This window comes from Monodelphis domestica, chromosome 7 (genome assembly GCF_027887165.1).
Source record: "Monodelphis domestica isolate mMonDom1 chromosome 7, mMonDom1.pri, whole genome shotgun sequence".
In the NCBI taxonomy this organism is placed as follows: domain Eukaryota; kingdom Metazoa; phylum Chordata; class Mammalia; order Didelphimorphia; family Didelphidae; genus Monodelphis; species Monodelphis domestica.
In genome coordinates this window covers 210,257,996-210,270,962 of record NC_077233.1, presented here as the reverse complement: position 1 = coordinate 210,270,962, position 12,967 = coordinate 210,257,996, and the positions used below count along the sequence as shown (strand labels likewise).

Here is a 12,967-nt window from a genome sequence, read left to right as displayed (position 1 = left end):
TTTTGGAAGTTCAATGGGTATGGCACTAAATAAGTAAATTAATTTGGGTAGGATGGTCATTTTTATTATGTTAGCTTGTCCTACCTATGAGCAGTTAATGTTTTTCCAATTGTTCAGATGTAGTTTTAGTTGTGTGGAAAGTGTTTTGTAGTTGTGTTCATATAGTTCCTGTGTTTGTCTCAGCAGATAGATTCCTAAGTATTTTTTATTGTCTAAAGTGATTTTGAATGGAATTTCTCTTTCTAATTCTTGCTTCTGAGATGTGTTGGAGATATGTAGAAATGCTGATGACTTATGTGGGTTTATTTTGTATCCTGCAACTTTGCTAAAGTTGTTAATTATTTCGACTAGCTTTTTAGTTGATTCTCTAGGCTTCTTTAAGTAGACCATCATATCATCCACAAAGAGTGATAGCTCGGTCTCTTCATTGCCAATTTTAATACCTTCAATTTCGTTTTCTTCTCTAATTACTACTGCTAGTGTTTCTAGTACAATGTTAAATGCTAGAGGTGATAATGGGCATCCTTGTTTCACTTCTGATCTTATTGGGAATGCATCTAGTTTATCCCCATTGCAGATGATGTTGGCTGATGGTTTTAGATAGATAACTGTTTATTATTTTTAGGAAAGACCCTTCTATTCCTATACTTTCTAGTGTTTTCAATAGGAATGGGTGTTGTATTTTGTCAAAGGCTTTTTATGCATCTATTGAGATAATCATGTGATTTTTGTTGGTTTGCTTGTTGATATGGTCAATTATGTGGATGGTTTTCCTAATATTGAACCATCCTTGCATTCCTGGTATAAATCCCACCTGATCATAATGAATGACCCTCGTGATGACTTGCTGGAGTCTTTTTGCTAGTATCCTATTTAAGATTTTTGCATCTATGTTCATTAGGGAGATTGGGCTATAATTTTCTTTCTCTGTTTTTGACCTGCCTGGCTTTGGAATCAGTATCATATTTGTGTCATAAAAGGAATTTGATAGAACTCCCTTTTTGCTTATTATGTCAAATAGTTTGTATAGTATTGGGATTAGCTGTTCTTTGAATGTTTGATAGAATTGTGAATCCATCTGGCCCTGGGGATTTTTTCTTAGGGAGTTGATTGATGGCCTGTTTGATTTCTTTTTCTGATATGGGATTAAGAATTCTATTTCTTCTTCTGTTAATCTAGGCAATTTATATTTTTGTAAATATTCATCCATATCACCCAGATTGGCATACTGCCATATAATTGGGCAAAATAGTTTTTAATGATTGCCTTAATTTCTTCTTCATTGGAGGTGAGTTCTCCCTTTCTATCCATGATACTGTTAATTTGGTTTTCTTCTTTCCTATTTTTTATTAGATTGCCCAATACTTTGTCTATTTTGTTTTTTCAAAATACTAGCTTCTAGTCTTACTTATTAGTTTAATAGTTCTATCACTTTTGATTTTATTAATTTCTACTTTAATTTTTAGGATCTCTAATTTGGCTTTCTTCTGGGGGTTTTTAATTTGTTCGCTTTCAAGTTTTTTGATTTGCATGTCCAATTCACTGACCTCTGCCCTCCCTAATTTGTTAATATATGAACTCAAGGATATAAATTTTCCCCTGAGTACTGCTTTGGCTGCATCCCATAGAGTTTGAAAGGAAGAAATGAAATGACATTATTGTCATTTTCTTCAATGAAATTATTGTTTCTATGATTTGTTCTCTAACTAGCTGATTCTAGAGAATCATTTAATTTCCAATTAATTTTTGATTTGGTTATTTTTATTGCCTTATGATCTGAAAAAATTGCATTTATTATTTCTGCTTTTCTGCATTTGTATGCCATGTTTCTATGACCTAGTGTATGGTCAATCTTTGGGAATGTGCCCTGTGTTGCTGAGAAGAAGGTGTATTCCTTTTTGTCCCTATTTCTTTTTCTCCATATATCTATTAACTTTAATTTTTCTAAGATTTCATTTACCTCTTTATTGTTTATTTTTTGATTTGATTTATCTAAATTTGATAGTGGTAGGTTCAGGTCTCCCACTATTATAGTTTTACTATCTATTTCCTCCTCCAATTCTACTAGTGTCTCCATTAGAAATTTGGATGCTATACCATTTGGTGCATACATGTTGATTAGTGATATTTCCTCATTATCTATACTCCCTTTTATCAGGATGTATTTACCTTCCCTATCCCTTTTAATCAGGTCTATTTTTACTTTGGCTTTGTCAGATATCATGATTGCAACTCCTGCTTTCTTTCTATCAGTTGAGGCCCAATAGGTTTTACTTCAATCTTTAATTCTGACCTTGTATCTATCCTCCTCAGGTGTGTTTCTTGTAGACAACATATGATAGGATTCTGGATTCTAATCCACTCTCCTATTTGTCTACATTTTATGGGTGAGTTCATCCCATTCACGTTCAAAGTTATGATTGTCACTTTTAAATTCCCTAACATTTTTATATCCTCTCCTAGTTCTGTCCTTTCTTCTTTTGCTATATCCTTTTAACCCAGTGGTTTACATTTAGTCAATCCCCCTATTCCCCTCCCTTAATATGCTTCTCTTTCTGGCCCCTCCCTTTTTGTCCCCCCCCCTTTTTTAGGATCTGTTAAGTTTCCTCCCCCCTCTCCTTCCTTTCCTTTTTTGTAATCCCTCCCCCCTACCCCTCTTAGTTTTCCCTTCTTCCTTACCCTGTAGGATAAGATAGACTTCAAGATCCCAATGGATCCGGATGTTCTTCCTTCTCAGAATTGATTTCACTGAGAGTAATGTTCAAGTATTATCTAGTAGCACTCTCTTCCTCTCCCTCTTATAAGAGTATTCTTCCCCTCCTCTTCCCATGTGTATCTTTGTGTGACAAAGATTATTCTGTTTACTTTATTTTTTCAAGTATCTCTTGGTACCATCATTGATCCCCCCACCCATTTCCTTTTTTTTAATGCCCCAATCTTTTCCTATGAATGATTCTTCTATTTACTATAATAATGAAAACATTTTTTGAGTTACAAATAACATTTTCCCCATATATTAATATATATAATTTGATCTAATTGTAGTCCTTAAAGAAGAGAGTTTGAATAAAAAATTTTTTTTTCTCCTTTTCCCTTTCTTTCATATTTACCTTTTTTCATGTTTCTCTTAATCTTTGTGTTTGGATATCAAACTTTCCACATAGTTCTGGCCTTTTCTTTACAAATACTTGGAAATGTTCTATTTTGTTGAATGCCCCTGGAAGTAGAGAGTCAGTTTTGACGGATAGGTGATTCTTGGTAGGAGACCCAGTTTTCTTGCCTTTCTGAATATCGTGTTCCAGGCCTTGCGGTCCTTTAGTGTGGAAGCTGTCAGGTCTTGTGTGATCCTGATTGGTGCCCCTTGGTATCTGAAATGCCTCTTTTTGGTTTCTGCTAGAATTTTTTCCTTAGCTTGAAAGCTCTGGAATTTGGCAATTACATTTCTGGGAGTTGTTTTTTTGGGATTTAGTGTAGAGGGTGTTCTTTGAACTCTTTCAATGTTTATTCCCCCCCCCCCCCCCCTGTTCAAGAACTTCAGGGCAGTTTTTGGATGATCTCTTGTAGTATGATGTCAAGGTTTCTGTTTATTTCTGGCTTTTCAGTTCTCAAATTGTCTCTCCTTCCTCTGTTTTCCTGATCTGTCACCTTGTCAGTGAGATATTTTATGTTTTCTTCTATTTTGTCAGTCTTTTTACTTTGCTTTATTAATTCTTGCTGTATTGCAAGATCTTTGGTTTCCAGTTGCTCAATTCTGGTCCTTAAGTCCTTGTTTTCTGTTATAATCATTTGGTTTTCTGCATTAATCTTTTGGTATTCAGCTATGATTTCTTCATTATTTTTGAACCATTTCCCATTTCTTTTGCCAGAAGGCTTCCATCTTTTTGATAAGCTCCAATTGAAATTTTTCCAGGGCTTGTGGACAATTTCCATTTTTTAGAAGGTTTTGCCTTTGTTTGAATTTCGTCCAGTATTTTCTCTGTAGCCTGGGTTTTTCCTCTGTAAAAATTCTTGAGGGTCACTGTCTTTTTTTTTGTTTTTGAAGGATTTTGAGGCTCCTGTGCACAATTAGACATCTCCATCTATGTTTTTCCTTTCCTTTTTAGTCAGAAATCTGAGTGAGCTGGGCAGGTTCCCTGTGTATGTAGTTAAGGAGCAAGGATTTTGCCTGAGGCAAGCTCTCGAATCTCCACAGTCCTTTGCAGCTCTTCTCTGTGCTACCTTCCCAGGGTGTCCAAGGTGTGAATTTCAAAACTACTCAACCCTGTTCAAACCATTCTTTAGAGGATGGGATTTGGCTATTTCCTGATCAATAACAATAGAAATACTTGGAATGACAGAATCAGGTCTTGGAAACTACAATCTCCACCCTACTCAGGGTAACAGGATTTAGGAAGGGCTGCAGCAAAGCTCAAGATTTACTTATTTGAGAATATGACCTTCAACAGACATGTGCAAAGGGGACAGACCTCTGGGCGGTCCTGGGTTAAGCTAGAGCCACCATTGGCACAGGGGAGACACAGGAAGTGAGGTAGAGGACAGCTGAGGAGTCTGGGGACTTCCTGTGTGGAGGAAAGGTGTGTATTGGAGCCTGGTGCTTGGAGTGGAGGCACTCAGACTGTCTCTCCATTTTGGTCACGTGAGTGATAGGGACTGATCTCTTTTCTTTGCCTCGGCTATCCAAGGCCTTGAGCCTTTGGCCCAGCCTAAGCAGAGTGGGTATTTAAGCCCTATTCCCTTCTCTCCCCTTTCTCTCTCTCTCTAATACCTTTCTTCCTCCTGTTAGTAATTAAAAAAAAACTCCATAAAAGGTTGACTGCTGACTTGAGTTTTCATTTAGGAATTACATAGCTGAATTCCTTGGCAACCTTAAATTAATATATATCAGTCTTTTAATGTGATTTCCATATCACAAAGGTCTGCGCTCCCCTGCCCGCATGGGTTTCCAGTCTAGCTTCTTTCAGGGGTAGGTCCCTGGAGGTCCTAGTCAGCTCCCAGGGACCTAGAAGTGCCCCTTGCTCGCTCTAGAGGTGCTCCTTGCTCACTCGCTGGTTCTGGTGGGTGCCCTGGCTCTGAGAACCTAAGGTCTGCTCTACCTCGAGTGCGCTGGGGTTTCCTGTCTATCTGCTTTCAGGGGTAGGTCCCCAGCGGTCCTAGTCAGCTCCCAAGGACCTAGAAGTGCCCCTTGCTCACTCTAGACATGCCCCTTGCTTGCTCGCTGGTTCTGGCATGCACTGGCTCCTGCTCTGGCTCTGTAGGTGGGGTGGGGGAGGGTGGATTGGCTCGTGTTTGGGTGGAAGCTTTTTCACCCTCTCATATTTTGGAAAGGCCCTAATCCCACGTACCTTCAATGCTATGCCCTACTGTACAGTTCTTCCATTATTCTGAAAATGATTTTTAAGATCTTTTGAGGTGGTCTTTGTCAGTGTGTGTGTGTGTGAATTTTAAAACTACTCTACTCATGTCGTACTTTAGAAGACCTGATTTAGCTATTTCCTGATTAGTAACAATGGAGATACTTGGTTTAACAGGATCAAGTCTTGGGAACTATATATTTCTCCACCCTACTTATTTTAACAAGGTAAGGAATGCCTGCACCATACTCAAAGATTTAATTATCTGAGGAAATGGCCTTCAACAGACATGTGCAGAAAAAGCGGATAGACCCCTGGGCTGTCCTAAGTCAAGCTAAGCTATCATTGGTACAGATGAGACACAGGAATGTGATGTAAAGCCGTCTATATAAGGCATGTCACTTGCTCTCTCTCTCTCTCTTTCCCCGGAGAGGTGACTCTGGCCGGCAGCGTGCTAAGTGTTCCGACATCTTGGTGTGGTAGCAGCTATTGTCTGGGTTTGGAGGTGAGTTTGCCCTTGAGCTGATTCAGGTTCAGGCATCTTGGCTGAGCCCTTTGGAGTTCAGGCTGATTCTTTCCTCTTTCCTCTTTTCCTTTTCCCTTCTTCTTAATTTCTTTCCACTATATTAATTAAATCATCATAAATTTCCAGCTGAATTGGGTATTTCTTTTATTTGGGATATCCATGGTGACCAATAATTAACATAGTTTAGATCACAATGCTAAATTATCCTTTACATGTGCTGGGGAGAGGAAGTGTCCTGTGTCTAGATTGCCACCATGCTTACGCAGAAGTCCAAGAGTTTTCTTTAACCTCATTTGTAAAAAAAAAAACCCAACAACAACAAACCCTTACTTTCTATCTTAGAATCAATACTGTATGTTGGTTCCAAGGCAGAAAAGTGGGAAGGGCTAGGCAGTAGGCACTAAGTGAGTTCCCCAGGGTCACATAGCTAGGAAGTGTGAGGCCAACTCAGGATCTCTTGTGCCAGGTCTGGTTCTACCCAGTGTGCTACCCATCTTCCTCCCTTTTAATCCTATACTGTATTTTAAAACTATTCCACCCTAATCAGACCATTCTTTAGAAGATCTGATTTAGCTATTTCCTGATCAATACAATGGAGATACTTGGAATAACAGAATCAGATCTTGGAAAACCCACATTCTCCACCCTAGTCAGTTTAACAAGATTTTGAACGGTCTGCATCAAACTCAAGATTTAATTATCTGAGGAGATGGCCTTCAACAGACATGTGCAAAAAAAGGACAGACCTCTGGGCTGTCCTAAGTCAGGTTAAGTCCTCCCAGATAAGACGCATAAAAGTGATGTAAAAACTTCCATATAAGGCACGTCAGTTTTTGCCTCTCTCTTTTTCCCTGGAGAAATGACTCTGGCTGGCAGCGTGCTAAGCGTTCTGTCATCTTGGAGTGTTGGATGGTGAGTTTGCCCTGGAGCTGATTTTAGGTTTGGGCATCTTAGCTAAGCCTCTTTGGAGGTCAAGCTGATTCTTTCCTCCTTCACACTCAAACCCTTACTTTCTAGATCTCCTATCTTCCTGCCCGGTGTTAGCCCCTTCTTTAAATCTTCCTTACTATATCAATTAAATCAGCATAAAATTTGGCAGCTGACTTGGGTATTTTATTATTTGGGATTCACCCTTTACAATACTGCAGCACTGACAAAGGGCCCCCTCCACTGTTTGCCTCCTAAACCCTACCTGTAGAAGTGCACAGCCCTAAGGGGCATAGATAAAGTATTTCTGTAAGGGTTAGGAGACCTGGGTTCTATATAAACTCTACCAGTGTGACCTTGGGTGGTTCATTTGACTCCTCTCTAGAAGCTGTCTCCCTACTTTCTTTGTAAAATTCCAGAGTCTGAGCAAGATGATCTCTAAATCCATACTACTGTAAACCTTAAAATTTCTTAGACTTATAAATGTTGGAAATTTCACTATTGGGAAATTTCATACTTGAAAAATTTCCTATTGATAGTGGAACTCTATTGGAATGTGAACCCCATTGGCATGGGAGGTTCCTCCTCCTCCCTTCTTAAGATTACTTTAGGACAGAAACCTTTTGCTGAACAATGGAAAGGGCTTTGACCTATGCTTAAGCATAGAACAGGAATTTCTTTGAGTCATGATTGATTTTAGAATTGATACAATAGAGATACTTGGAATGACAGAACCAGGTCTTGGAAATTGCAATCTCCACCCTACTCAGTCCTAACAGGATTTAGGAAGGGCTGCAGCATAGATCAAAATTTAATTATTTGAGAATATGACCTTCAACAGACATGTGCAAAGCCACAGACCTCTGGGCAGTCCTGGGTTAAGCTAGAGCCACCATTGGCACAGGGAAGACATGGACAGTGATTGGTAGATGTGAGAACTGAGGGGAGGGAACTTGGATGGTTTGCTTAAAGAGAGAGGGGTCTGAGGACTGAAGGGGGTGGTTGGTTGGAGAGGTTTTGGCTCTGAGAGGTTGTGCTGGCTCTGAAGGAAGCTGCTCTGAAGGAAGCTGGAGGTGGAGGCCCCTGAGACTGTTTCTCCATTTTGGTCACGTGAGTAATAGGGACTGATCTCCTTTCTTTGCCTCAGCTATCTAAGGGCTTGGGCCTTTTGGCCCAGCCTAACAGAAGGGGTATTTAAGCCCTATTCCCTTCTCTCCCCTTTCTTTCTCCCTCTCTCTCTCTATCTCTAATACCTTTCTTCATCCTGTTTGTAATTAAACTCCATAAAAGGTTGACTGCTGACTTGAGTTTTCATTTAGGAATTACATAGCTGAATTCCTTGGTGACCTTAAATTAATATATATCAGTCTTTTAAAGTGATTTCCTTGTCACACTACATAATGCTATGATTCTACAAAATATGGCCAACACCACTCAGAGTTCTAGGGGGAACACCTGAGGATCAGAAACTGCTTTGGCATCAAAGATGAGGGTAGCTTTTTCTATAAGTTTTTATATAAAGAGAAAGCTAGGCAAAACTTATTTGCACACTAATTTAACTGTTCTATTTGCAAAAGACTGACTACCAGTCTTCTGATTGGAGGATTTATGTCACAGCTAAGGTGAGATATTTAAAATCCATAACAATTAGTAATTGGCTGATACTAGATTAGAAAGGAGAAGCCAAAAGGATCTGTCCACCTATGTACCGCACTATAGGCATCCTTAGCTGAGATAAATGTAGCAGAAGGTTGAACTGAATGTGGATTTTGCTATCCTCTGCTCTTTAATTTTCTTATATGCACCAAGCTCTAAAAGAAAGACTTTGCTATTTCATTTCCAGGATATAACTCTTCTTTAAGACCTAGATTACATACCCTGTCAAATGTTGGAGGGTACGTAGCTGCAAACTCCAGCTGTTGGATTATGACTTCATTCACTGGGACCTTGTTCTTCTTCATGTCCTGAAGGATGACTATGAGATAAGCATAGTTCAGCCTCTTCACAGCCGTATTGATGAGGGTGCTGTAGACATGGGTGTTGGGGACAATCCCGCATTTCTGAAACAGCCAGACATATTAATTAGGGAGCTTCCCCAGGGACTGACTGAAGCCAGTAGCACAGAGTTCTTTGATGTTTTGCCAACAGTCAGATTTAAAGGAAGAAGGAATTAAATTAATCTTTCAGTTAAGTCAGCTATGGATATCTCTGGTCAGAGGGAACCAATGTGTCGGAACTTTACACAAAGGCATCAAGTTGTGCTCTTCCTTGAAATAAATATGGGGTTACTAAGGGAGCTGAAGCAAGCTGAACCTTTTATGGTAGCATGTAGGGGACACAGGGCAATCATTGGGAAAGGGAGGGAGTCATATGTTGTTTTGGGTGAAGAACAGATGGGGATTCATGGTCGGGTAGTGATTACTAGAGCTGGCCCATGACTATTTTCTAAAGTGAAGAGAAGGAGAATCCCTGATTTCTTTAAATAAGACCCCAGACGATAGAATTAATCAGTGTTTAGCCAAAGGAAATGACTGAATCTAGGACAATGATGAATTAGTGACTTAACAGAATTATAGTAAAATTAATAAAAATTCTAGTAATTATATTTTATAAAGGAGAAATTTTAACTGCACAGTAAATCTAGCTACTCCCCCCGACCCGTTAACTGTAACTCTATATCAACCATCTTAGTCATGAGGTGTAGGGGCCTTGAATCTTTGCCGACCTGCTGGCCATGGGTCAATACTATACAAGGCACACTCAGAGGAGTGATGATGCCTTGAACCTCTCATTAATATGAGATCATGGCCTAGCACATAAACTTGAAGGCCATACCTACTAACCAAGAATTTCAATAAGAAGTCGAGATACCTCTTCAAGAAGATAACACCCAACATTACTAGGAAATATATCTCCCACCCATTGTCTTTAATAGTATTTCCCATCCTAATGATGATATAATTTAGGGTATAACAAAAGGAGAAAAAGTTTTATTCACTTGTTTTAGGTGGGGAGGCAAACCTAAATACCCAAATTTGCTGAGAGACACCAGTCTTTCTCATTAAACCTGTTATTGGTCTGGAGCTTTGCCTCTTTGTTTTATTTCAGATTGGCTGAATGTTATTTGTCACAGGAGGCACAAAACAGATCAGGCCTTTGGAGAAAAGGGGGGGAGGGGAGAGAGGGAGGGAAGGAGGGAGGGAGAGAGAGAGAGACACAGAGAGAGACAGACAGACAGACAGACAGATTTGGCTGTATTCTGTAAACCTCAGGCATCCAATTAAGACCATCTCTCTCTCTCTCTCTCTCTCTCTCTCTCTCTCTCTTCTCTATGGATGTTGCCTCCCCCAGTGAGAATCCTATTTTGAAATGTTGATTGTTGACCTAATAACCAAGTTTTTCTCCCTTCTTTGTTTAGGAAACTAAATTCCACCTCTTCCATGAAATAGCAACAATGAGAGGTGATGACTACTCTTTCTGAACTAGAAACTTTTATGCTAACCACTCCATAATGCCTCTCAACTTTGTAGAGTGGAGAGAGTGCTGGATTTGGGGTCTGAGGACCTCAGTATAAATATGAGTTCTACCACTGATTAGCTGGATAATCCTGGACAAGGCCCCTGCTGGGCCCCAGGTTTCCTCATCTGCAAAATGAGGGGATTGAACCAGATCATCTCCAGAGTTTCTTCTAGTTTTAAATCTATACTCTCACAATTCACTTAGAACTTCAACACTAAATAATGTTATAAATTTCTAACTTCACAGAATAGGGACTACACTTGGGAATTCAATGAAAGGAACTTTTATATGAGGAGTGCCAATTCAGGGTAACCCCTTCACTGCAACTCATAGTCTTAGAGATCCTTTGTCTGCAAGTGGTGCCTTGAGCCCTTGGGTGGACTTGGCATCCCTTTCCCTTATTCTCTCTACTTTCTCCACACTTTCTCTCATATTTCCAGGTTTAACACCTTCTTGGAAATTACTTTTTCTAAGATGAGAGGTAAGGATTAAAGAAAAGTAAAAACACATCTTTCCCCAAATCCACCTTCTCATGAGTATTGTTCAGATGAGAGCCAGTGACCATGATATGCCAATAAACATTAGTGTTGGCTCAGGGAGAGGTCAATCAGCCATGCTGGTATACTTCCTTTTCCTGGGCACTACCCTCATTGAGGACAGAGGATGCCTTCCCAAGATTGGGTACCCAGAAAAATCCCTTGCCTCTGTGACCTCAACAACCAGAGATCTGAGGCACGGAGTCTACAGACTTGGAAGGGTTCTGTGGATAGATTTCAGAGGGTCCATGAACTTGGGGAAAAAAAGTTGTATCTTTATTTCAATGTAACTGGTTTCCTTTGTAATCCTAAGAATTTTACTTTATTCATTAAAAACCTTTACCTTTTGTCTTTGTAACAATTCTAAGTTAGATGAGAGGCAAGGGCTAGGCAATGGGGGTTAAGTGACTTGCCCAGGGTCACATAACTAGGAACTGCCTAAGGCTAGATTTGAAGCCAGGTCCTCCCATCTCTAGGCCTGGCTCTCTGTTCACTGTGATATCCAGCTGCCCTTTATTTTATGCATTTAAAAGCATCATTTCTAGTCCACAGGCTTCAACAAACTGCCAGAGGAGTCCATGATATAAAAAATGCTAAGAACCCTTGCTTAAGAGATTACCCAGTGCCACGAGAAGTTAAGTGCCTTGCCTCGGATCAAACACAAAAACACAATCAGTAGAGATCAGAGATACCTTCCTGGTTCTAAGGCCACTAAGTCACCACTGGCACATGTGAGACACAGGAAGTGATGTAAAGAACTGCCTTTCTATTGAGCATCACGTGGTGAGTGATAAGACTGACTCCCCTTTCCCTTGGCTTTCTGGGGAGGCCCCCTTGGCCAAGGCCTCTGAACTAACTCTCTCTCTCTCTCTCTCTCACTCTCTCTCTCTCATTCTCAATTTCTTCTTTCTATTGTAAATAAACCACCATAAAATTCCATTCTGACTTGAGTGTTTCATTGGGATTTAGAAATTAAATCCCTGGTGACCAATTAAATTAATTTTCAGTCTCAACCCCAAATTTACCGTTAACACTGCATTAATATTACTATCATTTCATAGATATGCCACCTTAAAGGTTTGCAAAGGTATTTTCCTAAGATAATCTTCTATGTGTTTACCAAAGTTATCTGAGAATGTAAATATCAAGAAGGAAGAGTTGAGCAACTTTTTTTCTGGGGCTGACCATGAAAATTTAAATGAGTGTTCCTGACTACTCTGTAAACTGGATACCTTGAAACACTGTTAAAAGAAAGTCATCAAGAAGGCCTGTTTAGGGGGCAGCAAGGTGGCTCAGTGGATTGAGAGCCAGGAAGACCTTGGATTCAAGTGTGGCCTCAGAAAATTGCTAGCTGTGTGACCCTGGGCAAGTCACTTAACCCCCACTGCCTAGCGCTTACCACTCTTTTGCCTTAGAACAAATGCACAGTATTGATTCTAAGATGGAAGGTAAGGGTTTAAAAAAAAAAAAGGTCTGTTTACCTTCATATCTGCAAGTAGCTGAATTCCATATGCTTTCTTGAGGCAGCCTATAGCCAAGTTACAAAACGTCTGCATGTTAGGGACGATTCCTCTCCTTGCCAAGATGGGAAGCAGCTCCTGAAAGAACAGATCTTTATGCCACTTACAAACATTTCTTGAGCACCATTGTATAAAGGACACTTTGCTAGGTACTGGGGAGGTAAAGGATGAGGCATGCTCCATGCTCCCTGTTCTTTCCCATCTAAGTCCTTTCTGAAGTTGTTTCAGTCACATGATGGTCAAAGCTGTGATGAAGCTGACTGGCCACTGCTTTACTAAAATGAAATTAAATCAACTTAAGGGGGATGACTTTTGCTCTTTCTTTCTGACGCTCAAGAAAGTTCTGATCTTCCTAAATTAAGAAAGGCCTAAAGAATATACAGATTTCAAAAAGGCTGTGACAGCTCACTGGCCCCTCTTGTTCTTCTGTTCCCCTCGTAGTAAAGGGACAACATAACGGGGAAGAGATGAGAATCACCTAAAGGTGAGGGGAGAACAGGAAGAACCTTATTATTCAGCAATGAAAAGAAACCCTCTCTGAAAGGACCCAGATCTGTTGACAGTTGCTGGGAGAGACAATGAAAAAGG

At 40.0% G+C, this 12,967-nt stretch overlaps 1 protein-coding gene across 8 annotated transcripts in view; it reads right to left on the bottom strand.

Annotated features, from left to right (window-relative positions):
- The window catches only part of PTCD1 (pentatricopeptide repeat domain 1), a 35,070-nt gene that overhangs the window by 5,156 nt on the left and 16,947 nt on the right, over positions 1 to 12,967 (bottom strand). For all 8 annotated transcript variants that reach the window (XM_007498448.3, XM_056806433.1, XM_056806431.1 and 5 more), the window contains 2 exons: positions 12,341 to 12,457; positions 8,682 to 8,864 (listed from right to left, as the gene is read on the bottom strand). In XM_007498448.3, coding sequence (XP_007498510.1) covers positions 8,682 to 8,864; positions 12,341 to 12,457 — 300 coding nt within the window. The remainder of the gene's footprint in view (positions 1 to 8,681; positions 8,865 to 12,340; positions 12,458 to 12,967) is intronic.